We start from the raw sequence: 26,644 nt of genomic DNA, 5'->3' as shown, positions 1-26,644 counted from the left end.
CTTTATAATTGACCCAGCAACAGTGAAGGAAGATATTCCTGGAACTTCCTGTAGCAAGTTACTACACCCCAAGGATTGCAGTGATTCAGTCACGAAGACAGCTTGCCATCATCCTTTCCACAGCTATTAGGGTTGGCCAGAAATACTTGGCTGGTCAGCAATACTCACATCCCATGAGCAATTTTAAAAAAAAATAAATATTACCTTAGCACCTTCTTCTGGGCTCAAACGGGTGCCTCGAATTTGAACTAATCTGCCTAGAAACGTCCTCTGTGCATTTAAAGTGCAACTTGCATACCATTGCAAACAACTTGCCTGCAATAAAACAATGAATTTGTAGTTATGTTTACACTGAAATGCACTGTTTCATTAATAGTATTTTATGTTATAATTGTGAAACAGATTAAAGTGCACGGCTATCAAGAAACTCCACTAAATTTCATATAATTTTTGCAAAATCTTTGGACTTTAACATTTGATGTGTGCTTCTTGCTGAAGGCATTGCAGCTGCTTTCCACTACCATCCATTGACATCAGAGTCTGAGGGGCTGACTCCCAGCTCTCTCAGAGAAGCAAGTGCAAGTGAATTTAAAGGGACTATATGAAATACCCACAAAAATCTTTGCTCAGGACTTATCCAAAAGAATACAAGAGCTCTTCTTATTTCCAGCCTTGCTATGCTCTTGGGTTTCACCTTCCTCCAATTCTGGTATCGCATTCACCTCCATTTTGTTCTGTGTAACATTTTGATGGCTGTAGTCCTAAACCATGCAGGACCTAAGCTCTAAACTTTCTTCCCTCTTTACCTTTAAGATTCTGCTGTAAAACTATTAAGTATTTGATGACCTGGACTATTTGGCTCACTTTCAGTTTTTGTTTGATTAACATAGAAGCAGCTTCACAATCCCAGTTCTGAGAAAAGGCTTTTGAAATTTCAACTTCCTTTTTTCACGATTTGTATACTGATTGATCTGTTTCGAATGCAAATCTACATTCGAACCATTTTCTGATTTTTTTTCTTTCAGATTCCCCACATTGTGTACAAACCCACTTTGGTTACAACATTTTAAAATCTACCAGAAGTAGAGATGTTTAAAGTATACACATGTACCTTTCTTTTAGACATCTCAGTTTTAGCCTCTGACATGGTTTCTATATCTACATGCTAGTGCTTGTCTCAATTTGCTTTATATGGTCAGGAAATTATGTGACTGAAACAACCCTGTGAAACTGATACAGTCTCTTCAGTAAGAATGCACCTTAATGGAATATTTGTATGACAAAGGAAGGGGCTGTGCTTACTACACCATGTTATCATGAGACCTGACGTCATTTCTTGCTGTAAAACCTGTATGAATAAGATATTACCTTTATAATTGTTACAACATAAAAGATACATTTTCCCTGAAAGTTTGCTAAACTGGAGTGATAATCTTTTAATCTTCTAGTAACCCACTGTGCAAACTGGAGGTTAAATAGTTCCTTTTATATTCCTAAATGGTTCCTTTCCTTACCATGTAAGATGGTAATTCTACCTAAACTGTTTTTCTCCTCTTTCATCCATTAAGGAAAGAAGTAAAGTTGTATTTTAAAAGGATTCAATTTAATTAAGCTTTCTTGAATTAACAAAATATTAAGTTTATTAAATATATGCAAGAAGCAGTTTCACAATACATGTACACACAGTTAAGGTGAGTTGCAACAGATAAAAGTTTTAAAAAATTATTATATGGATCAGTCTCTGAATTGTTCATGAAAAACTGTAGATACAACAACTTTGTGGCCATCATAAGTGTTAACAATGGAAGCTAAACAGTTGCTTTATGACAGTGATAGTAGGAACTGCCGATGCTGGAGAATCTGAGACAGCAAGGTGTAGAGCTGGATGAACACAGCAGGCCAAGCAGCATCAGAGGAGCAGGAAAGCTGACGTTTCGGGTCTAGACCCTTTTCTGAAGAATCTGCTTTATGAGAGTCTTCAGTTTCGAGATTGATTGAAGTTCCTTTTGTCCTAATTCATTTGTAAACAGGTTTGCAGCATTCGGGTGAGAGATGCCCTCTTCTTATAAAATCTGCAGTACAGGGTGACTAGGGTGAAGTTCTTCAACTGTGAATCTCATGGCACACTAACATTGAAACCCAGGCTGGTACACATGAAATCATTCAGTACCAATGGTGGACTCCAGTAGATCTGGCACTGGCTTTTGAACCCTGTCCTTGTGTATTCTTCAAAGAGAGAAAAGTATAAAACGTGTTTGCTGTTTTGGACATCATCTGCAGAGGGTAACTTTGCTGTTGAGTAGGAGGTCATCAGCTCCAGTTATCATTGGAGAGATCATCTGTGATAGGGTTAGGGTTAGGGTTAGAGATCATCATTCAGTCTGTTGGGAGTTGCTTTGACACGTTTAGGTGTTAGATCACATCAGTCCCACACAGAGGATTCTAACATCAGCAGTTGTGTCCATAGTGAACCCTTACTGAAAAATAATACATTTTAGAATTAAAGATTGTAAAGGGCCACAGTACTGTATTTGTGGTCAAGATAAGAAAATGAGTAAGGAGAAAATTACTGCACGTGCTGGAATCTGTACTTAAAATGACCAATGCTGGAGATCACAGCAGGTCAGACAGTATCCATGGAGAGAGAGCAAGCTAACATTTTGAATCTGGATGATTCTTCCTAGCAGCTGAAGTGAAGTGTGGTGGAGACAGCATTTATGCTATAATTTGTGGTGGGTGTGTGAGGCTAGTGGCTGTAGGGAGTGGTGGAGAAAAGACGTTGCTAGTTCAGATTAAGTGATCGGAATGTGAGAACGGCAGAACAATGGTGTCTCTCCCGCCAGACTTGATAAGACAGACAGTTCCACTGGAATGTGGAGAGAGAGGAAAGAGGACGACCACCAACACCACCCATCCTCCCATAGCACCTTCCCATTTAACCACAGAAGGTGCATCACCTGCCCTTTCACCACCTCCCTACTCATCATCCAAGGGCCTTAACAGTCTTTCCAGGTGAAGAAGCATTTCACCTGTACCCCCACCAATCTTGTGTATTGTATTTGCTGTACCCAATATGGCTTGCACTACATTGGAAAAACCAAATACAGACCGGGTGACCACTTTGGGGAACACCTCTGGGTCCATGCACAAACATGACCCCGACCTTCCCATAGCCGGTCATTTTAACACCACGTCCTGCTCACATGCCCACATGTCCATCCTCAGCATGCTGCATGGTTTAAGTGAAAGCGCAAAATAGAATAGAAACATCTCCTCTTCATACTCGGCACTTTACAGTCTTCTGGACTTAATATTGATTTCAACACCTTCCAATTGTGAACCATTTCTTCCCTTTGTTTTAACTTGTTGCATTATGTTATCATGTTCTCTCTGTCCTTACCACCCCCCACCCCCACTCCAGTGGGACTGTTTCTCCTTTCAAGTCTGGCGGGAGACACACCATTGTTCTGCCATTCTCACGTTCCAATCACTTTACACCCACTATCCCCACACACCCACCCCAAATTATAGCATAAATGCAGTCCCCTCCCCACTTTGCTTCAGCTGTTATGAAGAGTCATCTAGACTCAAAATGTTAGCTTGCTCTCTTTCCATGGATGCTGTCTGACCAGCTGTTCTTACTTCAGATTTCCAGCATCTGCAGTATTTTATTTTTGTTAGATCAGCAAGTAGTTTGGTGGGAGGAACCGTTGATCAAAGGCACAGCGTCTGATCACAGGAAGCAGGCATTTGGATGGTGGGTATCTGTAGAACAATGATCACCTTGTAAAAGCCCAAGTGTAATCCCAAGAATAGTCATTGCTCCAGGTGGCACACCTGGCAATGGAGAGCTGCCAGCTTCTGTTTGGTTGGCAGCTCTTGGAGCAGAATTTCTGTCCATTGGGGAATACCAGAAATTTAATGACCTCCAGGGAACCAGGATTCTTGGCGGTAGATTGCCGGCTGCCAGTTTTCATGGTGGACAGTGGGACTACTCCCTACCTCCCTCATTAAATTGCACCCTCAAGCAGAATTTGTTAAAGCTGTGTATTGTGGCATAGTGATAGTGTCCCTACCCCTGAACTGGGAGGCCTGTGTTCAAGACCCATCTGCTCCAGAGGTGTGTAATCTGAATAGTGAAATGGGTTGTATAAAAAAAATTTTAAATAATGAGAATAATTTGTTACTTTCAAGTTAGATCTTGGAAGAACTGTAGAACAACCTAATTGTTGAACCAGAGTTTAGAAAAAGACTTCGCTGTAGCTGTTCAGCATAAGAAAATGTCAGTCGGTAAAGACAACTATTTTATCTGGTTTGAGCTATAAAGTCTGAAATAAATTTCATGGAACTGAATGAGAAAAATATACAAAAGTTTGAAGAAGCAATTTTTTCAATAGCAATATCTTGTTGGAATCTAGTCTATGGCATTATACATGCTTATCCTGCTGTATACAACTGATGCGCTTTCTGTGACACAGTAGAACAAACAGGATTAAAGTCTCTTAAAAATTAAATAACACTCTGCAAGAATGGGCACTGAGAAAAATGAGTTTAATTAGAGCAGCGAGTTATTCCCATTCCATAGAGTTATCTAATTGTCTCAGCAGATTTATCCATGTCCATTGACTTCAAGGCCCATGCTGTTTATGTCTTTTATTTATATGTGGGCATCGCTGGCTGGCCAGCATTTGTTGCCTGTCCCTATTTGCCCTATAGTTTGCCAAAATTTCCCCAGTGATTACTGCTTCATATGTGCATTAATGTTTCCTTGCTTTGGCTGGATTAATGTTAACAAGCTTTCGCTACCCACATTCCACTGAATGGATTTCAGAACTGTTTTTATTTATTTTTATGTTTCTTCAAACTGTGGACTGAAATGAGAGTTTGAAACACAGAGGTTTTGAAACACATTGAAAGCAAAGAGTCTATACACATTATGAACCAGAGATAGTAGGAACTGCAGATGCTGGAGAATCCGAGACAACAAGGTGCAGGGCTGGATGAACACAGCAGGCAAGCCTCTCTGCTCCTATGATGCTGCTTGGCCTGCTATGTTCATCCAGCCCTGCACCTTGTTGTCTCACATTATGAACCAGTTGTGTGGCTGGGAGGTCCAGCAATGTGCAGACGACCTGGAGCCAATGGTTTGTTTACAAGTGAAGCTGATTAGTGATGAGTTATCAATAACAAAGGTGCTTTTATCTGCCAACAGCCATGTGAATAGTTGCCAGGTAGCTGAACAACTTGAGCTGTGACTAAGACAGAGAGAAGCTAGTTAGACTCTAAGAGAAACCAGCAGCTCTGCAGCGGCTAAAACTTCTGTCTGTTAGTTCTCTGCAGTTAAGTTGCCTGAAACCTTAAGAAAACAGCTTATCTTTCCTTAAGCAGATGCTACAAATTGTGACTTTGAATGGAATAAGTCAAAGACCAGCCACCCTCTGCCACTTGCAAACCAGCAAAAGTATTTGGGGGTGAAAAAGAAGGTTGAGGAGAAACCTTGGATCAGCAAGAGCCAACCCAACAGATCTTGTGAACAAAGACCACAGAACTGTTATCCCAGTTTCCCTCTGCCCATGTATCTTTGTTCCCAGTCGGTTTAGAGTTTTAATTAGTAGAGTTAATTTAATTGTTTATCTGTTGCTAGAATCTATTTGTAATAAATAGATTCTTGTACTATGCTGTCCATAAACCTGCATCTGAAAAGCAAGCAGTTTGGAGATTTTGCACATATCTTTAAAAACTTTAACTTTTGAGATGACTCTGGGAATAGTGATTTCTAGTGTATTGTGACTGATGTGAAGAAGCCTGGTGTGAGTCACCTTCATCAGCAAATGGAGATTGGACTCCAGGAAATCGCCTTCATGTATCTAACAGAGTGCAGATTATCCTGCAAATTATTTGGCATGCTGAGATTAATTGAAAAATTAATAAGTAAAATTGGAATTCTGATGAATTTCACGGAGTGAAAGCTCACAGCAATTTTTGCACATTGTCTGGGGAAAATTGCTTTGTCTTTCTGAAAGTAAATTGAAGTCAAGCATAACATTCTAATGATGTATTCTCTTTCTTTGTGCAGGAGCAGTATCTATAGCAGGGGTCCAAGCTGGCCTTTGGGCAGTGGAAGGAGGGAATAAACTGGTTTGTTCCCAGTTACTTGAGTCAGTAAAAGTCAATGTTGTCCACACCACAGTGACTTCAATTTCTCTGCACTCATCAGGTAAGGAAGGACATGAATTGAATTGTATTAGCTTTATTGTCACATGAACACACGAGTACAGTGAAAAGTTTACAAGTCACTGTTTACCGCTCTATCTTAGGTATAAAGGTACCTAAGTACGGATTCTTGAGTACAAATTCTTAGGAAAAAGAAATTAGAAAAATAAAGAAATAATAAGTCCCACATTACAGACGTTCAAAGTACAAAATCATAAAAATAAATTATAAAAATAAAGGAATAAAAGTTTAGGATAACAAACCTTCCACGATAATATAATAAAGAAACAAAGGAAGAATTTTGAAAAAAAGAGAATTTAAGACAAAGTCCACCTTGTCCGTTTCATGGCTCTGGACTCGAGGACCCAATCCCCATTGGATCCCAGGCTGGATCCAATCACGATGCTGAAGAAAGCACTGCATGAAATCATAGACTGACTGAAGCCACCACAAGGAGATCCAGACCAACACTGATAAAAACAGCCATCAAAGCTGCCAAAAGGTGTCTCAGGCTGCCACCAAGCATATACTTAACAATTAGATGAAAGTCATTGTTCATACACCCAATAACTGAGCAATCATCAGTGAGGGCATGCTACAAGCAAGCAGACAGCTTTTTAAAGAATATGTTATCAGCACAAGATCTGCTGTTACACTATTAGCTGGGATTTTGGTAAGCTGTCTAGCATTGTGTGCAAACTGCTATATGTTTCCTCCCTTTGCTGGTTGGACTGAAGTAGATCTTTAATCCAGAGACCTTGGATGTCACTTTGAAATGTTTGTACTTTACCCCCCTTTGTGGTTTTATTTGGGAACACCCAGGAATAAACAAATATTGTGCCTTATATAATGATGTGGAGGTATGAGAAAATATACACAAAATTTATGCATGACACAAAGTTTACACCTAAAATGTGGCGGCTGTGCAGTTAGAAATGATCTTTTCAGACAGTTTGTTTTGACTTATTTGACAGAACATATCTTGAAAGAAATATCAAGCCAATTTAAGAATGTTAATTCTAGAGGTAAGGACAACACAAATTTCAAAGACTAAAAATGAACTCTGTGAGTCAGATTCCATCACCTAAACATTTAACATTAAAAAAACAAGAGTGCGTTATGACAGATGTTCTTGTATAAACATCACTACCAACAACCCCCACCCTTTCACATGCAAGCCCCTATTTGTTCCTCCCCCTCTCTGCTTTTGTGACACTCTTTTATGCAGTTGTACTTCTCCTAGGCCTTCGCCAAGATCTACCTGATGGCTGCTCCCAGTGAAAAATTGACTTAAAAATAGGCAGCTCTTCATTTAAAAGCAAGTGTGTACAGCTTACTAGTGTTGTGTAAATGGACACAGGTTCTTTATTAGGTAAGCCTTGACCCACCCATTCCTTGTATGTAAAGATGGCACCAATAAATTTCTAGTCCTGTAGGTTTAAAATATTATTCCCATTGTGATTTTTAATGATAATCTCGATTTCAGGGTGGAGACGGAATGCCCAGCCACCTCCGCAGTTTCCTGAGTGCAAAGTGCAGCACAGTCTGTGTGTAGTTCCACCTTCAATTGGGTGTCTCCTGGTACTGCCCTATCTTCTTCTGAGAAGGGGGCATCTTCACTGGGGTCAAGGAGCTTTGCTCCTCTGTTGCCGTACCTGCAGCCCTGACCAGTGACTGGGGCAATAGAGAGTGGGTGTGTGCACCTCTCCAGCAGCCTCCTGAGGTTATTGAGCCTGACTGTCCTTGGCAACTGCCAACCTAATAGTGGAGGCAGCCAGATGTTCGCATGATTTGCTGTACTGCTGCAGCTTCTGGGCAATGAGGGCCAATTGCGTCCCAGATACCAGTCTGCCACTGCTATTCCTTTTTGTGAATACAGATGAAGTTGCTGATTGCCGGCAACATAAGGCTGCCTCCTGCCTGGGACTGAGCTGGTGCCAGGACTCCATCGAGTGCCAACTGCCACTGCTATTTCTTGGCCTACTGTGGAGCTGTCATAATGAGGCGCTCACCAGCTTGTGAACCCATACTGTCTCTGTGTGTACAGGGCCCCCGAGATATGAGCTGGTCGGAGAGATACAGGAGGCATTCGGGCTGATGCTTCCTCAGAGGCCTTGGTACTTTCATTTTCAGAGGTCAAGGTTGGAGCTTTTGGGTTTCTCTGCTGATGTCATGGGGAAGCTAACTGAAATTGCGCGACACAATAAAGAGAAGACATCGTAGCCGGTGGTTATATGTGGTGTGTAATGAATGACACTGACAACGAAGTGGTGATTGAATAAAGAGTGGTGCTTACTCATTTGGTGAGACATGGATGTTCAGCGTCTCCGGGATTGTCCTCCTAGGGGATGGGGACATGGATGTCAGGCACCTGTGAAGGCTGTCTCTGCTGTGTTTTATGAGCTGTCTTCTCTTTTTATGAGAGTAAGGTAGTAATGAGTGAGATTACACTGGGTGGCATGGCTCTCAGTGCTAGTAAATGTGGTGGAAAGATAGTTGTGTTAGTTGTGTGGAGAATTCAGGAGATGAGAATGAGTGAAGGAAGGTGTTAGGGCAGTAGTGAGAGTGGCAAAATATGAGCCTTGTTGGGAAATGGGTGCTGTTGCAGAGCTATTGAGCCTGAGGTGGCAGAGAGAAAAGTGTGGCACTTACCTTCTTTCTGTTATGCTGACCATCCCACCACACCATTGAGATAGCACTAACCTGCGTGGCAACCAGGTTACCATAGGTGCGGTTTTGCATCCTCCTTTGCTGGTCCTCTGGGAAAAGGATGTCTATCCTCTGGACCACCCAATCCAGAGAATCGCAGTACCATCTTTGCTTTTTCAGCATGTCCTGTCCAACTGCACAGCAAGCTTTTCAGAATGGCTCAGGTGCAAGGGATACTGGTGTTTCAGGGGATATCCGATGAGTGGTGAGGTGTTCTAGGAAAAATGCATGGTAAGGTGGGGTAGAAATCGAGAAATCGGATTTGAGAGACACCATTGGGGTGTGGTAGGTGATTAGTGAGGTGAGTTTGGTGAGATAGGATAAGAAATTAGACCGGCCTTATGGCAGAAGACTCTTCAAAAAACACATTGCAGCTCGGACTTGGCCAAAAAAAAAAATTTAGACTCAGCACATGGTCTCACTAAGGCTCTATATAAATGAAGTATCTCATCCTTATTTTTATGCTGCATCCCATTAGACTTGTTGATTATCTGTTGTACCTGCACGTTGACTTGTTTTGACTCGTACTAAAACACCTAGATCCTGCTGCACCTTGGAATTAAGCAGTCATTCTCTGTTTAAATGATACTCTGCTACCTCATTCTTCCTGCCAAAGTGAGCAACTTCTGATTTTCACACATTACATTCCATCTGACAAAGTTGTTCCTTCAACTCAACTCAAGGTGGTCTGACTTGGGGATGGAATTAGAATTAGCAAACACAGGTTTTAAAATGAGAAGCCTCAGCACAGACTGGAAAGTGCAGGCAACTATTTTCTCAATTCCAGAGCAGAGCATGCTCCAAGAAAATCTGTTTTAGGATTTTAGGAGACTGACAAAATGTGCCACTCTCCCACATTGTTACAGTATCGAAGTTCACACACGATTGTTATGTTTTGAGACCGTAGCTTTAAATTTAGCATAAACGTAGGGGGTCAAACTAATGAGTCCATGCAATCATTTGTTTGTATTGCTGTAAGGCTTGTGTTTTGACAGACAGCAGCACAAAATGGATTGTAGGGCAGCAGCAGCTGCAAGCAAGATTGTGATGCGTTGAATACCCTTTGCTTATTCCATTCTAGGCATTTTTATTGACTTTTATTGTGGTAACTTATTTGTTTAAACACAAAGAGAAGGCAGTTTAGGCCTTTTATAAAGCTGATTAAGGAAAGATATGTTATCAAAATTCAGTTTATTTCCAAAAATAATTTAAACATTTTCTTTCTTTAGGAGATAAATCCCTTTACCAAGTGAAGTATGAAAATGAAAATGAAGGCGGCTATGATTTCTATGACATTGTGGTGATTGCAACGCCTTTACACCAGGAAACTTCGAATATCAGCTTTAGTGGTATGACACCACCAGTAACAGATTTTCCTGGTCACTATCAACATATGATTGTTTCTATAGTGCATGGTTACCTCAATTCGTCATATTTTGGCTTTCCGGATCCTAAGCTCTTTCCATTTGCAGCAATTGTAACAACTGACAGCCCAAAGCTTTTCATGTTTAGTACAGGCTGTATTTGCCCAGTGAATATCACCAGTAATTATAGAAGAAAGCAACCACAAGAAGCTGCTGTATGGAAGGTTTTCTCTCCATCGCCCCTAACCAAAGAACAATTGAAGACACTCTTTCTTTCATACTACTCTGTGCAAGTCACTGATTGGCTGGCATATCCTCAATACACCTCGATGAAAGGAATCCCTCCTGTAATTCTGCATGATAACCTGTATTATTTGAATGGCGTAGAATGGATAGCAAGTAGCATGGAAATGGGTGCCATTGCTGCCAAAAATATAGCTTTGTTGGGGTATAATCGGTGGCATCAACAACTGGATAAGATTGATCAGAAAGACTTGGTGCATAAAATCAAAACTGAACTGTGAGGAAGGGCACAGTCAAATTTGATGAATAAACACATTGTATACTGTACTTGAATTTGAACTTGCAATGCCACTGCTGAATCTTTCAGTGTTTTAAACTGATTGTTAAGAAATTGAATTAAAAAGACCTTGTTGCTGATTGCTAACCTGTCACAGTTAACTATTTCAAAGTTGTGAAATAGCCAATTTTTTTTCCAGTCACTGACTCAGCTGCTGTTTAGTGATCTCAGCAAGGGAGGTCAGAGACTAAATTTAGTATTTTAAGAAAGATAGAAAGTATTTTAGATTTATCTATATCTATTTGGAGTATTGTTAAAGCAGAAAATGCTGGAAATTCCTAACACATTAGGCAGCAGCAGTGGGGAGAGATAAGTTGACTTACTTTAAATATTCTTTGAAGGAGTGTAGCACAGCACAGCCTGCATTTTTTGCCCATTAGTAATTGCTCTAGAAAAATTGGTAGTCAGCTGGACAGAGTAACACGACTTCAAACCCAGTGACAGTGAAGGAAAGGTAATACAATTCCAAGTCAGGATGGTGTGTGACCTGGGGAACTTGCAGGCAGTTGTGTTCCCATTATCTGCTGTTCTTGTCATTCTAGGCAGAAGAAATTGCAGAGTTGAAAGGTCCTGGCAAAGGAGCAGTGCTAAGTTGCTGCTGTCCACCTTGTATATGTTGTGTACTGCTGCCATTGTGCGTCAGTGATGGAGGGAGTGAATGTTGAATTGATAAATAGGTTGCTGATGAAGCAATTTATTTTATCCAGAGTTGTGTCAAGCTATTTGAGTGCTGCACTCATCCAGGCAAGTAGAGAACATTCCATCACACTCCTGGCTTGTGCCTTGTTGGTGGAGTGGGAGCATCTGAAAGTAAGTTATTAGCCTCAGAATACCTATCCTCTGCAAAGACCTCTCATTGCCGATGCTGACTAGTCTGTTGAGTATGTCCGAAATTTCTGTTTTGTTTCAGTTTTCCTGCGTCAACTTTCCAGATTGTTGCTTTTTGATTCATGAATACCTCAGATATTTCAAATATCCTATTACCTTGAATTGAATTTGTTACTGTTCTTAGTCCGTGTGGAAATGATTATGGAAACTTCTCATTCAAACTATTAAGAGGCAACAGTGTATACTGATTTATGGATAATTAACAAAAGAAGCAGCAGCAACAAGAGAAAATGCTTTTTTGTTGCAGTCAGTGATTTAGGTTCTGGAATGCACTACCTGAGAGTGTACTGGAGATAGATAGATAGATTTTGTTTAAGGTCTGCAAAAGAGAATCTCATAATTAACAAAGTGAACAAATTTACAGGGGTCTAGGAAACTGATAGGGAAATGAACTAACAGAGTTGCTCTTGAAGAGAGCTATGACAGACATGCCTGGCCTTCTGTGATGTAACCATTCAATACTTTGTAACCTTAGTGTGCTATGTAGAATGGCAAGACAGAGGCTCTATCCCAGGAATTCCCTCTCTTCACCTCAGCTATACCGTTTTAACTCCCCACTGTGACTTAATCCCTATGATTTCCCCAACATACACACATCACTACAAATTTAATAAAACAGTGTGGAGGTAAAGTACATCTTTGAAGGGGACCCTATTTTACCTTGGTCTTCTGGGGCATTGGAAAATAGAGATAGATCAGCTGATGCGAAATATGGTTGTGAACTGAACCTTAAATGAGGAGAACAATTACTAGCAAAAACAGATAGACAGTATTGTCTGCAGTGCTCATCTCGTCCCATATTGAGAAGGCACATGAGAAAATGCCAAAATTATTTTCACTTGGGCACTTTATCAATGTGAAGATGCTGACCAGTACATTTTATTTCAAAATAGTCAATCTGTTCTTCCCATCAGTTTACTGTGGAGATAAAAATCGTGAGAGGTTTTTAACTCCGTTGCATTATTTTGCATTATCATGCCTTCTGTGTGTATTACTTTGCACAGTGTTTCTTCAACTCAAGTTTCAGGTAGTAGTTGCAACATCACAGTTTAAAATTAGAAAGAAGTCTGTAAAATGTGGAAAAAGCGCAATTTGTGACTCTACAATAATAGTAATTTAGTTGTTATTCTCAATTGCTTAATCATGCAAATGATGTTTTATCAGTGCTGATTAGCTGATATATTTCCGCACAATGTAAATAAACTTCAGCTTGAATAACCATTGTGGGAATGGGGATGCATTATTTAAATGTGGACAGCACATGAGAGAGGATGTTAAACATAACCAATAGATTTGTTTCTGAAAAGTTCTGCATCATGATGTTTGGTGTGATCATGAGCCATCGAGTGGTCACTGGAAGGTTTTCTTTTTCTGGACGATCTGGGTTGGAGAAAATCTTCTAAGTTCTGCTCAAAGCCAGGTCCAACATACAGCATTCCTGTTGGAACTAAATGTTTCAATATGGCGCCACTGCATCATCTGACGTGACTTATGCACCAACGGCCATTTAGCTTTCGTGATGATACCTATGCATAAACAAGACACCAGAGGATTCATATTGTGTGTGGGATAATTCCTCACTGTTGTGAAAGAAGGGGAACAAAAAATTCCTTACTAAAAATTACATAGTAAATTTGAAGGGTTTTTCAGGAGTAAAGTGAGCAGAGAAATTGCGCATCGATCTCTGCATCCCCAGAAAGTGAATTAAAAAAGTAAATATTTTACACACTGACTACTGTTACTACAGAAATTAGTAACCTCTACATTAGGCTTTAAAAAGACTTTTTGATGAGTAAATGGATAAGATTTCACCTTGAAAGCACTTTATGATTTACTAACCAGTATGGTCATACATTGATTTTACATCAAATGTATGTGTACATTTATACAAATACTCTGGGAATCTTGATAGTACAACTTGTTATTATATTTTTTCTGATCTTACGCAATTGATGATTGAGAAGACACAATGTGCCATTCTGGATTGGTGTATTTACATATTACCTAAACACTGGTGCACTGTTCATAAAAGTGCTAATATGGTTTAGTAAAGTAAAACCAATGCTGAAAATAATGTATTTGTATAGTGGAAGGATAGCTAATGTTGGAAAAAGACCTTCATGTTGTAATTTGTGTTTTAGTAAAAATTCTTTAAGAGTGACAAAAGTTTCACTGTGATTATGTGTTCATGATTTGGCAATATAATTCTATGGTGTATTATAATTAATCCCATTGTTCTGTTCTAAGAAAAATCAGAAATATTGCAATCAATTTTCTGATCATTAAAACAGATGATTAGTTACAAGAGAAGGAAAGCAACGTTTGATGTCAGGATAACACAGTGTGGAGCTGGAGAAACACAGCAGGCTAGGCAGCATCAGAGGAGCAGGAAAGCTGACGTTTTGGGTCGGGACCCTTCCTGCTCCTCTGATGCTGCCTGGCCTGCTGTGTTCCTCCAACTCCACACTGTGTTATTTCTGACTCCAGCATTGGCAGTTCTTACTATCTCTGTTGTCAGGATTCTGTTTTATTACAACATATTGCTGAATAAAAGCGCATTATTAAGGGGAACAATCCAAAGGTTTATTTTAAGTCTCTTGCAATATCTGTTGAAAGTTGCAGAATATTTCTTCCTGCTTGTGAGTGTGGTCCGTTTAATTCACCATCATCTAACAGTCTATGAATGTTCAAAGATTGGCTTTGCTAAGGGGATTTGTCTTTAAAGACTTTGCTTCTTGTATTCTAAACTGTGATTCAAATAAAACTCACGGTGGATAATTGTTAACAAAATAATTTCAGCAAAGTGTAGGAATTAATTGCTAACATTGAAACATGAACCTGAACTAAAATTTAATATCTTTATTGAATAATGGTGTTTGTTTTACCCCTTGTTGCAAATCTCCTTTGTACCTCAGCAATTTATTCATATCAAAAAAATTGCATAAGTGTATAAATGTACCTTTCTGAGCAATGCATTTTTAAAATGCATTCATTTAATTAGTCCTGTTTTAGTAGTTTATGAATATTATTCAGAAAAGAAGAGGCCTGGTTTTAAATGCTAAATTCACTTTTATCGCTCGTTGATGCTTTGCCTCCTGTGTTATTTGCTGTTCAAGTAGGTGAAATGCCATGATTCTTGGGTTATTTTGGACTATTAGGATGTTAATGTTATGCTGAATTCTCCCAATAGCCTTGCAATAATTGTAAAAACAGTAAAATGCCCCACTGGTTAATGATGCGTCTGTACTAAATTATTGGTGATATTCCATCTCTCTTGTTTGACTATACATAGAATACTGTGAACATTTTTGGTCCCCTGATCTAAGGAAAGATATGCTGGCTTTGGAAGCAGACCAGAGAAGGTTCGCTAGGTTGATTCCAGGTATGGAGACATTTTCTGAGGAGGAGGAGTTGAATAGGTTAAGCCAGTTCACATTGGGGTTTAGAAAAATGAGAAATGACCTTACTGAATCATACAAAATCCTTAGGGGACTTGGTAAGGTAGATTCAGAGAGTTTGTTTCCCTTTGTGGGAGAGTCTAGGACCAGAGGGCATAATGTCAGAGTAAGGGTACACCCATTTAGGGAAGACATGAGGAATTTCTTCTCTGAGGGAGTGAATCTTAGGAATTCTTTACCGCAGAGATCTGTGGAGATTTGCTGTTTAAGGCTGAGATGGACAGATTTTCAACCAGTCAGAGAATCGGGCTATGGGGAAAAGGCAGGAAAACAGAGTTGAGGATTATAAAATCAGCAATGACCTTATTGAATGGCATGGGCTGAATGGCCTTCTGCTGTTACTTATTATGATCACATCAATGGTTTACTTTGTTCATATAGAAATGTTGTTTATAAATAAAATGTATAAATTTATTACATAACATTTCAAGTTTGAAATTTCATAAAATGCTAATTCCCTTCAGTACTATATGCAAAGTGACTGACTATCCTTACAATTGCAGCTTATATTTACACTTACAACTAATATTACAATATACATTTAGATTTCAAATCAGATATTTTCTGACAGGAATTTTATATCTGTTCCAACCCCTTGATATGTAATGGAGAAAGGATCTTAGTGGCCATTGCCAGTTCAGTTTTAATACTACTATAATAAATGAATTTTCGCATAACTGATTCTGATCCTATCTTCATTTGATGACTGTGCACTTATTACTTTCCCAGCACAGTTGCAGGCTAGTGATCAGCAATGTGTTTCTGTATTTCCTGTACTCAAAGGATGTTTAGTACTAGCCTGAGATTGGCTAGTGTAAAATTTAATGAGTTCAGTTGCCATGTTTTTTGAGCAATATACTGTATAAGCATATGAATCAGGAAAAGGAACAGGCAATTCACTCCAAGTTTGCCTGACCATTCAACAAGATTATAGCTTAATTGATTATAAACTTTTATTCAACACTCCTGCCTACTTTGACAACCTTTCAACCCCTTATTTAACAATAATCTATTTATCTCTGCCTCAGTAGTAGTCAAGGATCCTGCTTCTCCCACATTTTCAAGTTCAGAGTTCTAAAGACTTAAGACGCTCAGAGGGAAAAAGAAAATTCCCAATCTTTGATTTAAATGGCCAACTCCGATTTTTAAATGACGACCTCTAGTTCCAGATTATCTCACAAGAGGAGACATCCTCTCAATATCTACCCAGCAAAGATCTCTCAGGATTTTATAAGTTCCAATCAGGTTGCCTCTTGTTCTTCTAAATTCAACAGATACAAGCCTAGCGTGTCCAACCTTTCGTCATTAAACAATTCACCCAGTTCAAGTATTAGGCTAGTAAACAAGCCAAGCCTTTAGAACTCTTAAAGGGAAAATAGGATTGCACGCTTTCAGCTAAATTCTGAATTTTCTTTAGGATTGAATAAATAAATTGGAAGCTTTATGCAGGTTGTCGACCTTCTGGCATAATCAAACACGATTCAAAAGTAATTAAAATTCTTCAAAACTATTTTCATAAAACTATTTTGCCAAATATAAATAATGCTTGTTTTAGAATTAATAACTTCTGAAATTGGCCTGAATCAGGGTGCACATATACCCCCTTGCAACTACATTCTGATTTAGCCCACTCTCCCTCTCCCTACTACCCCCTCCCCCCCGCCCTTTGATGTTTTGCATTGCCATTCACGAGCTTTGCAGGCAAATCAATTGGAAAACATGAGTAATTTACTGGTGGTTAATAGAGAATGGAGAAAATATACCACAGTGATTTGTTGATAAGAGAAAAATGTTTAGTTGTGTGTAAGAGCATTTCTGGATACAAAAAAAAACATCTACTATCTGAATGTTCTTTTTCTCGCACAGAACATATGGGTTATTACCCAATTAGTTTTGATCTTTCACAATTGAATTATATTCATCAATTAATTTCTGCAGTTTTGTTTATCTGTAACTGATGTAGATTTTAGTAATTTAAAGTCATGTGATTCAGCTTAGCTTCACTTGACAAAGAAATACAACATGGAATTTCAGATGAATGAAGGTAACAACATGCTAGATGCCCCTGTTTAGCTCATTTCCATTTCACAGAAGCAGATTGCAAGAACTTGCAGATCATTAAATCTGTACTGGGGAAAATGTTGGTACTTTCAATAGAGGAAGGCAAAAGGAGAGTTACTGCGAGAAGGGAACAAAATAAAAGCTTTGCGATTTTAGAAGACCGGCTAAATGTTTGACTAAATCTAATCTTTCTATTAGAGTTAACTTTGTAACAATAACATGTATTTAAGTTTGTAACTGTATAATCCTTTAGAATTATATCACTCATCACAATTTATTGTCTGAATATATAAAGGATATCTCACTGATTCACTCTTCATACACATTGAATAACTTAAGTATTTCCTTTTGCAATATGTTTGATCTCCTTTAGAATAGAATATCTTTTATTATTACGTACTGCAGTACAGGAGTACAGTAAAAAGTTTTTACAATGGCTACCTCTGTTGGTGCCATCTTAGGTACAAATCTTGGATGCCAAAGAGGAATGAAAGGAGAAGTAGTAGCATTACTTAGTGTCTAAAAAAAGTTGAAGTAAGATACCGGAAGAGGGCAGCAGAATGGTGACGCTGATTGGCTGATGTGGGGAAGATTTGCATCAGTCACTGCTTCCAGGAGATGGTTTGTGGAGAGGCTGTTGTCAAGTGACAGTATTCGCAGCGATAAGTAAGAGTAAGTGTTTTATAAATTTTCTATCCCCAATCAAGCTGTTTAAGAAATGTCAGTCAGTGGGGTTAAGTGCTGCACTTATAAGACATGGGAGATCCACGATGCTTCCAGTGTCTCGGACGACGACATCTGCCGGAAAAGCACCCAATTGCAGCTCCTCACAGATCGCATGGATAGGTTGGAGCGGCAATTGGATGCACTTAGGAGCATGAGGGTGTTAGAAAGTGTCATAAGCAGTAGTTTTAGAGATGTGGTGACACTCAAGGTGCAGGCAGATCGATGGGAGATCACCAGAAGGGGCAGGGAGCTGGTGCAGGAATCCCCTGTGGTTGTCCCCCTCTCTAACAAGTACACCATTTTGGATACTGTTGGGGGATATGACCTATCAGGGGATAACAGCAGGAGCAGCCAGACTGGTGGGGGCTGGCTCTGTTCTTAATAAGGGAAGGACAAAGAGCATTAGAGCAGTAGTTGTATGGGACTCAATAGTTAGGGGTACAGATAGTCGCTTCTGTGGACATAAAGAGACTCCAGGATGGTATGTTGCCTCCCTGGTGCCAGGGTCCAAGATGTCTCTGAACGGGCAGAAAGCATTCTGAAGGGAAAGGGTGAACAGCCGGAGGTTGGGTTACATATTGGTACTAGCAACATAGGTAGGATGAGTGACGAGGTCCTGCAGCAGCAGTTTAGGGAGTTAGGTAGAAAGTTATAAAGCAGGAAGTCCAAGGTTGTAATCTTGGTGCCACGTGCCAGTGAGGCTAGAAATAGGAAGATAGTACAACTCAACACGTGGTGAAACAGATGGTGTAGGAGGGAGGGTTTCAGATATCTGGACCATTGGAATCTCCTCTGGGGCAGGTAAAACCTGTACAAGAAGGACGGGTTGCATCTAAACTGGAGGGGCACAAATATTCTGGCTGGGAATTTGCTGGTGTCACTTGGGAGGATTTAAACGGACTTGGCAGGGGGGTGGGAACCAAAGCAAAGGTGAATTGACTGAAAGGGAACTAGAGAATAGGGCCAGTAAGACTCAGAGGAAGAGCAGGCAGAGTGTGGTTGCTGATCAAAGCGGGTCTGGTGGACTGAAGTGCATCTGTTTCAATGTGAGAAGTGTAACAGGTAAGGCAGATGAACTTAGAGCTTGGATTAGTACTTGGAACAATGATGCTGTTGCTATTACAGAGACTTAGTTAAGGGAGGGACAGTATTGGCAGCTTAACGTTCCAGGGTACAGATGTTTGTGGTGGGATAGAGGGGGATGTAAAAGCAGTGGGGGAGTTGCACTAATTGTTAAGGAGATAATCACTGTGATAATACTGTGGGAGGACACCTTGGATGGCTCGTACAGTGAGACAATATGGGTATTGCTCAGGAACAGGAAGTGTGCAAACACAATGTTTGGGGTTTACTATGAGTTTCCCAACAGCCAGTGGGAAATAGAAGAACAGATATGTAGGCAGATTTTGGCAAGATGTAAATGTAACAAGGTTGTTGTCATGGATGATTTTAACTTCCCGTATGTTGACTGGGACTCAGTGCTTGGGGCGCGGATGGGGCAGAGTTTGTAAAGACCATCCAGGAGGGCTTCTTGAAACAGTATGTCGGTAGTCCAACTAGAAAAGGGGCCATACTGGAACTAGTTTTGGGGAATGAGCCTGGCCAGGTGGTCGACGTCTCAGTAGGGGTGCAGCTCAGGAACAGTAATCACAATTCAGTAAGCTTTAAGGCACTGATGGATAAAGATAGATGTAGTTGTCAGGTGAAGGTGCTAAATTGGGGGAAGGCTAATTACAACAATATTAGGCAGGAACTGCAGAATGTAGATTGGAGGCAGATGTTTGAGGGCAAATCAACATCTAGTATGTGGGAAGCTTTCAAGTGTAAGTTGATAGGAACTCAGGACCAGCATGTTCCTGTAAGGATGAAGGATAAGTATAGCAATTTTAGGGAACCTTGGATAACGAGAGACATTGTGAGCCTAGACAAAAAGAAAAAGGAAGAATTTGTCAAGGCTAGGAGACTGGGAACACCCGAAGCAAGGAATCAGGAGTATTGTTTCTTTGTTTAAGAAGGGTGGCAGGGATAATCCAGCTAATTACAGCCGGTGAGCCTTACATCGGTGGTAGAGAACTGTTGGAGAGGATTCTTTGACACAGGATTTACTCCCACCTGGAGATCAATCGGCATATTAGTGAAAGGCAATGTGGGTTTGTGAAGGGAAAGTCGTGTCACACTAACTTGGTTGAGTTTTTTGAGGAAGTGACAAAGATGATCGATGAGGGTACGACAGTGGATGTTGTCTACTTGGACTTCAGTAAGACCTTTGACAAGGTCCCTCATGACAGACTGATACTGAAGGTAAACTCGCACGGGGTCCGAGTTAAGCTTGCAAGATGGATAAAAATAATTGGCTCGGTCATAGAAGACCGAGGGTAGAAATGGAAGGGTACTTTTCTGAATCTAGGGCTGTGACTAGTGGCATTCCTCGGGGATCAGTGTTGGGACCTTTCTATTAATATATATAAATGATTTGGAGGAAAATGTAACTGGTTTGATTATTAAGTTTGCAGATGACACGAGTTGGTGGAATTGTGGATAGCAATGAGGACCGTCAGAGGTTACAGCAGGATATAGATCGGTTGGTGACTTGGGCAGAGAGATGGCAGATGGAGTTTGATCTGTAAAAATGTGAGGTAATGCATTTTGGAATGTCTAATCCAAATGAAAAATATACAGTAAATTGCAGAACCCTTAAAGATTACTGATAGGCAGAGGGATCTGGATGTACAGGTATACAGGTCACTGAAAGTGGTAATGCAGGTGGAGAAGGTAGTCAACAAGGCATACGGCATGCATGCCTTTATCAGCCGAGGCATTGAGTTTAAAAATTGGCAGGTAACGTAGCTTTATAGAACCTTCATTAGACCGCATTTGGAATATTGTGTTCAATTCTGGTCACCACATTACCAGAAGGATGTGGTGGCTTTGGAGAAGGTACAGAAAAGATTTACCAGGATGTTGCCTGATATGGAGGACATTAACTATGAGGAGAGGTTGGAGAAACTTGAGTTGTTCTCACTGGAACGATGGAGTTTGAGGGGCAAGCTGATAGAGGTCTAAAAGACTATGAAGGGCATGGACAGAATGGACAATCAGAAGCTTTTTCCCAGGGTGGAAGAGTCAGTTACTAGGGGGCATAGGTTTAAGATGTGAGGGGCAAGGTTTAAAAATGATGTACGAGGCAAGTTTTTTTACACAGAGGGTGGTGGGTGCCTGGAACTCACTACCGGGGGAGGTAGCAGAAGCGGATATGATAGTGACTTTTAAAGGGCATCTTGACGAATACATGAATAGGATGGGAATAGAGGGATATGGTCCCTGGAAGGGTAGGGGGTTTTAGTTGCAACGGGCAGCATGTTGCTGCTGGCTTGGAGGACCAAAAGGCCTGTTCCTGTACTGTAATTTTCTTTGTTCTTTGTAGTTATAATGTAGTTAAAGGATTGACATTACAGTCTGGTAAAGAATTTCAGATCGATATTACATTGCAGCAGCTCAGAGGGCATGTGGTCTGACCACCCGTGTCAGGCCCCAGTCCAACAACAGTCCCACTCCGCCAGACACTCAGCTGCACCAAAGTAAGCTACGCTGCTCTGGGCCTCGCCTTTCCTGTCATGGATCTCCAGGACTCGTTTCCTCTCGCACTGCTCCAAGGTTCGTTCCCCTCATGCTGCTCTGGGACATGCTTCCCCTTGCGCTGCTCTGAGGACTACTTCCCTGAATGCTGCTCCACGACTGCTAAAATGAGTAGAAAAAGAACAGGTGGAGCATGCTACTCTGCTGCCATCTTGCCAGAAGTATTAGTTTCGTGTAGTTCTGAAGTTATAAGCAAATTTTCTCCTATATTCTTTGCCTTAAAAAAAAACTTGTTCAAGGTCCCCTCAACTACAGAGAGAAAAACATTGTTTCATGGTTGATATCTAGAGCATGCTTTCACTGATGTGGGATTTTCACTTTATTTAACAAGGGACTGTCACACCAACTGTGTGAAAATTGAGATGATGAGCTTGAAAATATCAATCGTGATAGTGTCAGCATATATCTCCCTATCCCAATCAAATGGACAAAGAAAATATTATATATCCTTTTAGCAAAGAGCAATAAAAATAAAAATGTTATGGACCAGACCAAACCGCCCTCAAAGTATATTAAGAAGGTAGCCTAGACCCTAACTTTTTTTTTTATCTTAAAGGTAAGTGTAAGGCATTGCATTCCAGAGGCAATACGATTGCTCAAATGAATCAACTTTAAGCAAAACATACTTTTTTTTATTTTTACACTTCAATTAAAATACAGACAAAATAGAAAGAAAAGAATTAGCTGTACTGTAACTCTATAGAAATGCTTAACAAAATTATATATAAGTAACTAATACAAATTAACTGTTCCAATATAGTAACATCCCATAAACACCCTCGGAACGGGCAAATTCAGTAAAAATAAATCTCACATGTAATTCTAGCAGCTGGAAGAGAACCCTAGCATTCAGTTATAACAAAGAGAGGAATGAAAACTTCCACATCCAGCTTCAAGACCCTGGTAACTGCAGAAAACTAAAGCTAAAAATCCTGGTTCTATGGGAGCTTGACCCCACTCATTCAGGCTGCTTCTATTGTTCCAACATTTTTAAAAAAAAAACCCAAGGCCTCACAAGTTGTTTACTTTATTGGCTTTGAGCAGACTGTTTGACACGTCTGTCTCAACCTTTCTTCATTTTAAAAAAAAAAAACCAGGACAAAATACACTTCTTAAAGCCATAGCATCATCACAACTCCCCCCCCTTAAAAGAAAACCACCAATACACAAATATGGCTTCATTTTTAAAAACTTTAGTCTAATGCTATTAGTACACAACAATACATATACATTACATTGATTCTAAGCATGCAAAAGTTCATTGGTATAGTCCTTCTTAGTCCAGTTTTTCCCACCACTGAACGCCTCTATTTTCCTTCATTAAAGTCACAATAACACATTGGCAATTATGTCCTCTTGTCCTGCCATGTGTAAAGTTTTTAAGTTGAATGTTTCAATAATGAGCTCCAACTAAACAGTCTGGTATTTTTCTCCATAAACTTTTAGGAGTAATGATCAGTACATACACTTGTTTCAGTTGCTCATCAACCACATTTTCAACTAGGCCATGGTCACTATCTTCTAAATTGGTAAAGCTAGAAATAAAATATTAATTTAGTACATCTGCAATATCCTTTGTTGTAGTGAATAACTTATCCTGCTTTTTCCTTGTGGGACTTATCCTTCACTGATCTTGTACTATTAATATGTTTGAAGAACATTTTACTATTTATTTTAACTCAGCCTGCCATCATTTCCTCATGCTTCCCATTAGCCTTCCTTAATCCAGCCTTAACCTCTGTCTTGCATTTGAGATAATCTTCCTGATTTCTATTGCTACTATTATTCCGGTATGCATCATATGTCTCCTTTCTCTTTATTTTCTTATCAACAAACTGAGTCATTTCAAATACTCTAGCTTTCTCTGTATTTATTTCTCGTGGGTATATACCTAGCTTGTACCCTATTCATCTCTCTTTTGAAATTCTCCCATTTTTCATCCACTGTTTTAACCTCCAAAATGCATTTCCAATTAATGTGCTCCAATTTAAATGTGGGCTCATAAAATCAGCCCTTTTCCAGTATGGGATCTCAATCATTGAGAGATTTTTATCCTTTTTCATCTTAATATTTAACATTATAATGTTATGATCACTATTTCCCAAATTCTTCCCCACTATGATGTTCTCCACTTGGCCTGCCTCATTTCCTGGGACGAGATCCAGCAAAGCTCCCTTCCTGGTAGGATTGGACAAATACTGTTCCAAGCAGTTCTGCACCCATTGTAGGAAATACTCCCCTTCTGTGCCCCACATTCTATCTTTTACCCAATCTTCTCTAGGATAATTGAAAATCACCAACTATCACAACCCTGCTGTTCTACAGATTTCCATTATCTGCCTACAAATGGTCTCTTTCCAGTATTTTGAGGTCTATAATAAATACCCAAAAATGTCAGTGCTTCCTTCTTGTTTCTTACCTCCAACCATGTAGATCTTAATTCAGGAACTGCATCTCATTCAAGGGCAATGATACTATCTTTGACCAAGACTGTTACACTTCCTCCCTTTCTATCCATCCTGTTTCTACTGAAAACCTTATAATGCGGGATGTTAAGTATCCAGGCCTGTTCTAGGTTGAGCCATGCTTCTGCCAATGCTGATATGTCATATCCCCCTAGAACAATTTGAATTCCACTTCCTCAATTTTTTTCACTATACTCCGTGCATTGACATACATAAAGTTGAACCCTGCCCTTATCTCTTTCTTGGTCTTTTAAAGGCAACTGTTCACTGTCAACACTGAAGCCTTCCCTCACTTCCTTTTCCTTGTTCGCATATTTTCTCTTTTGCCCTCACTAGCACTTCCAAAACGAGGCCAATTAGTCAACCCACCCACCTGTCTTGAAGTTGAAATCCACCCCACAACATTATTTACTCAATCAGCCAGGAGATCAGTTCAATTTCTGTTCAGGTGAAGCCCATCTCTTCTGAACTGCTTTCTTCTTTCCCAAATATGATCCCAAAGTCCCAAACATTTAAATCCCTCCCTTCTACACCATCTCTTAAGCAAAGTATTTACCTGCCTGATCTGTCTTTGCCTAAATGGTGACACACATGGCACAGGTTGGATTTCTGAGATTACTACCCTGGACGTACTACGTTTCATCCTACTTCCTAATTCCTGAAACAGATCCTGCAAGACCCTGAAGCTGTCCACACAAACCACCACATTCACACCCCACATGCTGTTGGTTCACACATGAACCATAAGCACTGCTAATACACCTCTTTCTAGACATTTATCCAGCCATTCTGTTATGTACTGAACTCATGTATCCAAGAGGCACAGACCATACAAGACTCACGATCTCAGCTGAAAACTAGATTGTCTATCCCTTCAATTTTTGAGTCACCCACCACTACTACATTACTAATCTGTCCACCAGCCCCCTCTCTCTTTTTCCAGAATAATATGTGACATCATGGTATTATGGTTTTCCCTCAAGTCATCCACCCCCAACTCTGTTGTGTTGCTCATTAAATAGGCATGGAGAGAATCTGAAATCATCTTTAATTTGCTGTGCAGCTGGAGAAGCCACATCTTACATCTCCTTTCTTTTATTAAATTACGTTTTCAAATCTGCTGTTTTCCTAACGGTGCTGCACTTAATGAACACATTTTTAGAACTGCTGAAAAGTTCCTGTTGTATCAGGCAGGGTTCATCATTTGACAGTTGCCATTTTATAATTTGAATTCCATGAGTTCTATGTCTCATCACATGTGCATCATCACCTTCACTCCGTGTACTTCCTTGAAAGTCCCAGGGCTGTAACAAGTAAGGAAGGAGCTGAATGATATAGTGGGTGATTGTCACAACTGTTACCAAAGGCAGCTGGGACTTCCAATGTAGTCCACATTCCACTTCAGTCTGAATAGAGACGCAGGGTCTATGGAGACCTAGCAGAGACAAAATGCTCCTAAGGGATGTAAAAGATTCCAGCTTATGAACCATTAACAAGGCAATTAACACAAGTATCTTAGATTCATTTTTGAAAAGTTTTTTTAAATTGGCTCATGAGTCTAAACAATGTCTACATTAACTGTTTTCTGAAGAAGGGTCCCGACCCGAAACATCAAATTTCCTGCTTCTCTGATGCTGCCTGATCTGCTGTATTCCTCCAGCTTCATACTGTGTTGTCTATAAATTAATCAAGCTATTTCTTCAAATATACAATTGCTTTTTTGCAGGCTTTTGAAATGCAGTGTTAGCATTGCCTATCTCTGAGTCAGAAGATCCAGGTTCGAGTCCCACCTGCCCTGGAGGTATGTCATAGCACTACCAGATTGTTTAAAATAACTACAACTGACCTTTGAACTTTTTGCTAGTAGTTATTGTGTGTTCTGCATACATGACCATTTGGCAGAAAAATATTAGCAGCTCAAGAAGCAAGGCTACTGCCTTCTCTCTCTCTCTCTCTCTCCCCCGCCTTCCTTTTAAGATGAGGCTCTGTCTGCTAAAACTTCATTATGTCACAGTAGATAGACAATTTCAAAAGAAGACGACAGTTTATGCAACTGCATGTTCAGAAACCGAAGATACCAGCTGAGAACCTAAAGCTTTTGGATGTTTGCCTCCAGTCATCTGAACAAGCTGTGAACTGTTTTGTTTATTCTTCTTATGGACTTTCATTTTGGCCAAATCTAACCTCCTTCATTCTGTAATTTGTATATTTGCATGTATGTTTCAAATCAATGTGTGTTTGTGCAAGAAATTGCAAAATTTGGGTTGAATTTTTAATATACTTAGTATATTTACCCAGGTTGGCTTTAGTGTGATTAAAACTAATCTTAAGTTGTTTAACTCGAGAAAACCTCTCTGGCTAGATTTTTTTATAATCAGCACAGAGGCAGTTCACACACACACACAATTGGCAAGTCCATCCTTTATTACAATACATAACCTCTTTGGCAATTAGATGAGGCATGGGGAAAGAGGGAAAACATCTCACCTCCCTCTCTGGAAAGCATCACCCCTCCTTACCTGGTTGTGACAAGCAGGAATTTAA

At 39.9% G+C, this 26,644-nt stretch overlaps 1 protein-coding gene across 2 annotated transcripts in view; it reads left to right on the top strand.

Annotated features, from left to right (window-relative positions):
- LOC109915331 (prenylcysteine oxidase-like) overlaps nucleotides 1–13,920 on the top strand; it is a 40,272-nt gene extending 26,352 nt beyond the window's left edge. For both annotated transcript variants that reach the window (XM_048603884.1, XM_020514942.2), the window contains exons 5-6: nucleotides 6,077–6,217; nucleotides 10,152–13,920. In XM_048603884.1, coding sequence (XP_048459841.1) covers nucleotides 6,077–6,217; nucleotides 10,152–10,810 — 800 coding nt within the window. In that variant the 3' untranslated portion in view covers nucleotides 10,811–13,920. The remainder of the gene's footprint in view (nucleotides 1–6,076; nucleotides 6,218–10,151) is intronic.
- The last annotated feature ends 12,724 nt before the right edge of the window (nucleotides 13,921–26,644 follow it).

The sequence above is a fragment of the Rhincodon typus genome, chromosome 12 (genome assembly GCF_021869965.1).
Source record: "Rhincodon typus isolate 14 chromosome 12, sRhiTyp1.1, whole genome shotgun sequence".
Classification (NCBI taxonomy): Eukaryota; Metazoa; Chordata; class Chondrichthyes; order Orectolobiformes; family Rhincodontidae; genus Rhincodon; species Rhincodon typus.
This window is presented reverse-complemented; position numbering and strand designations above follow the sequence as displayed.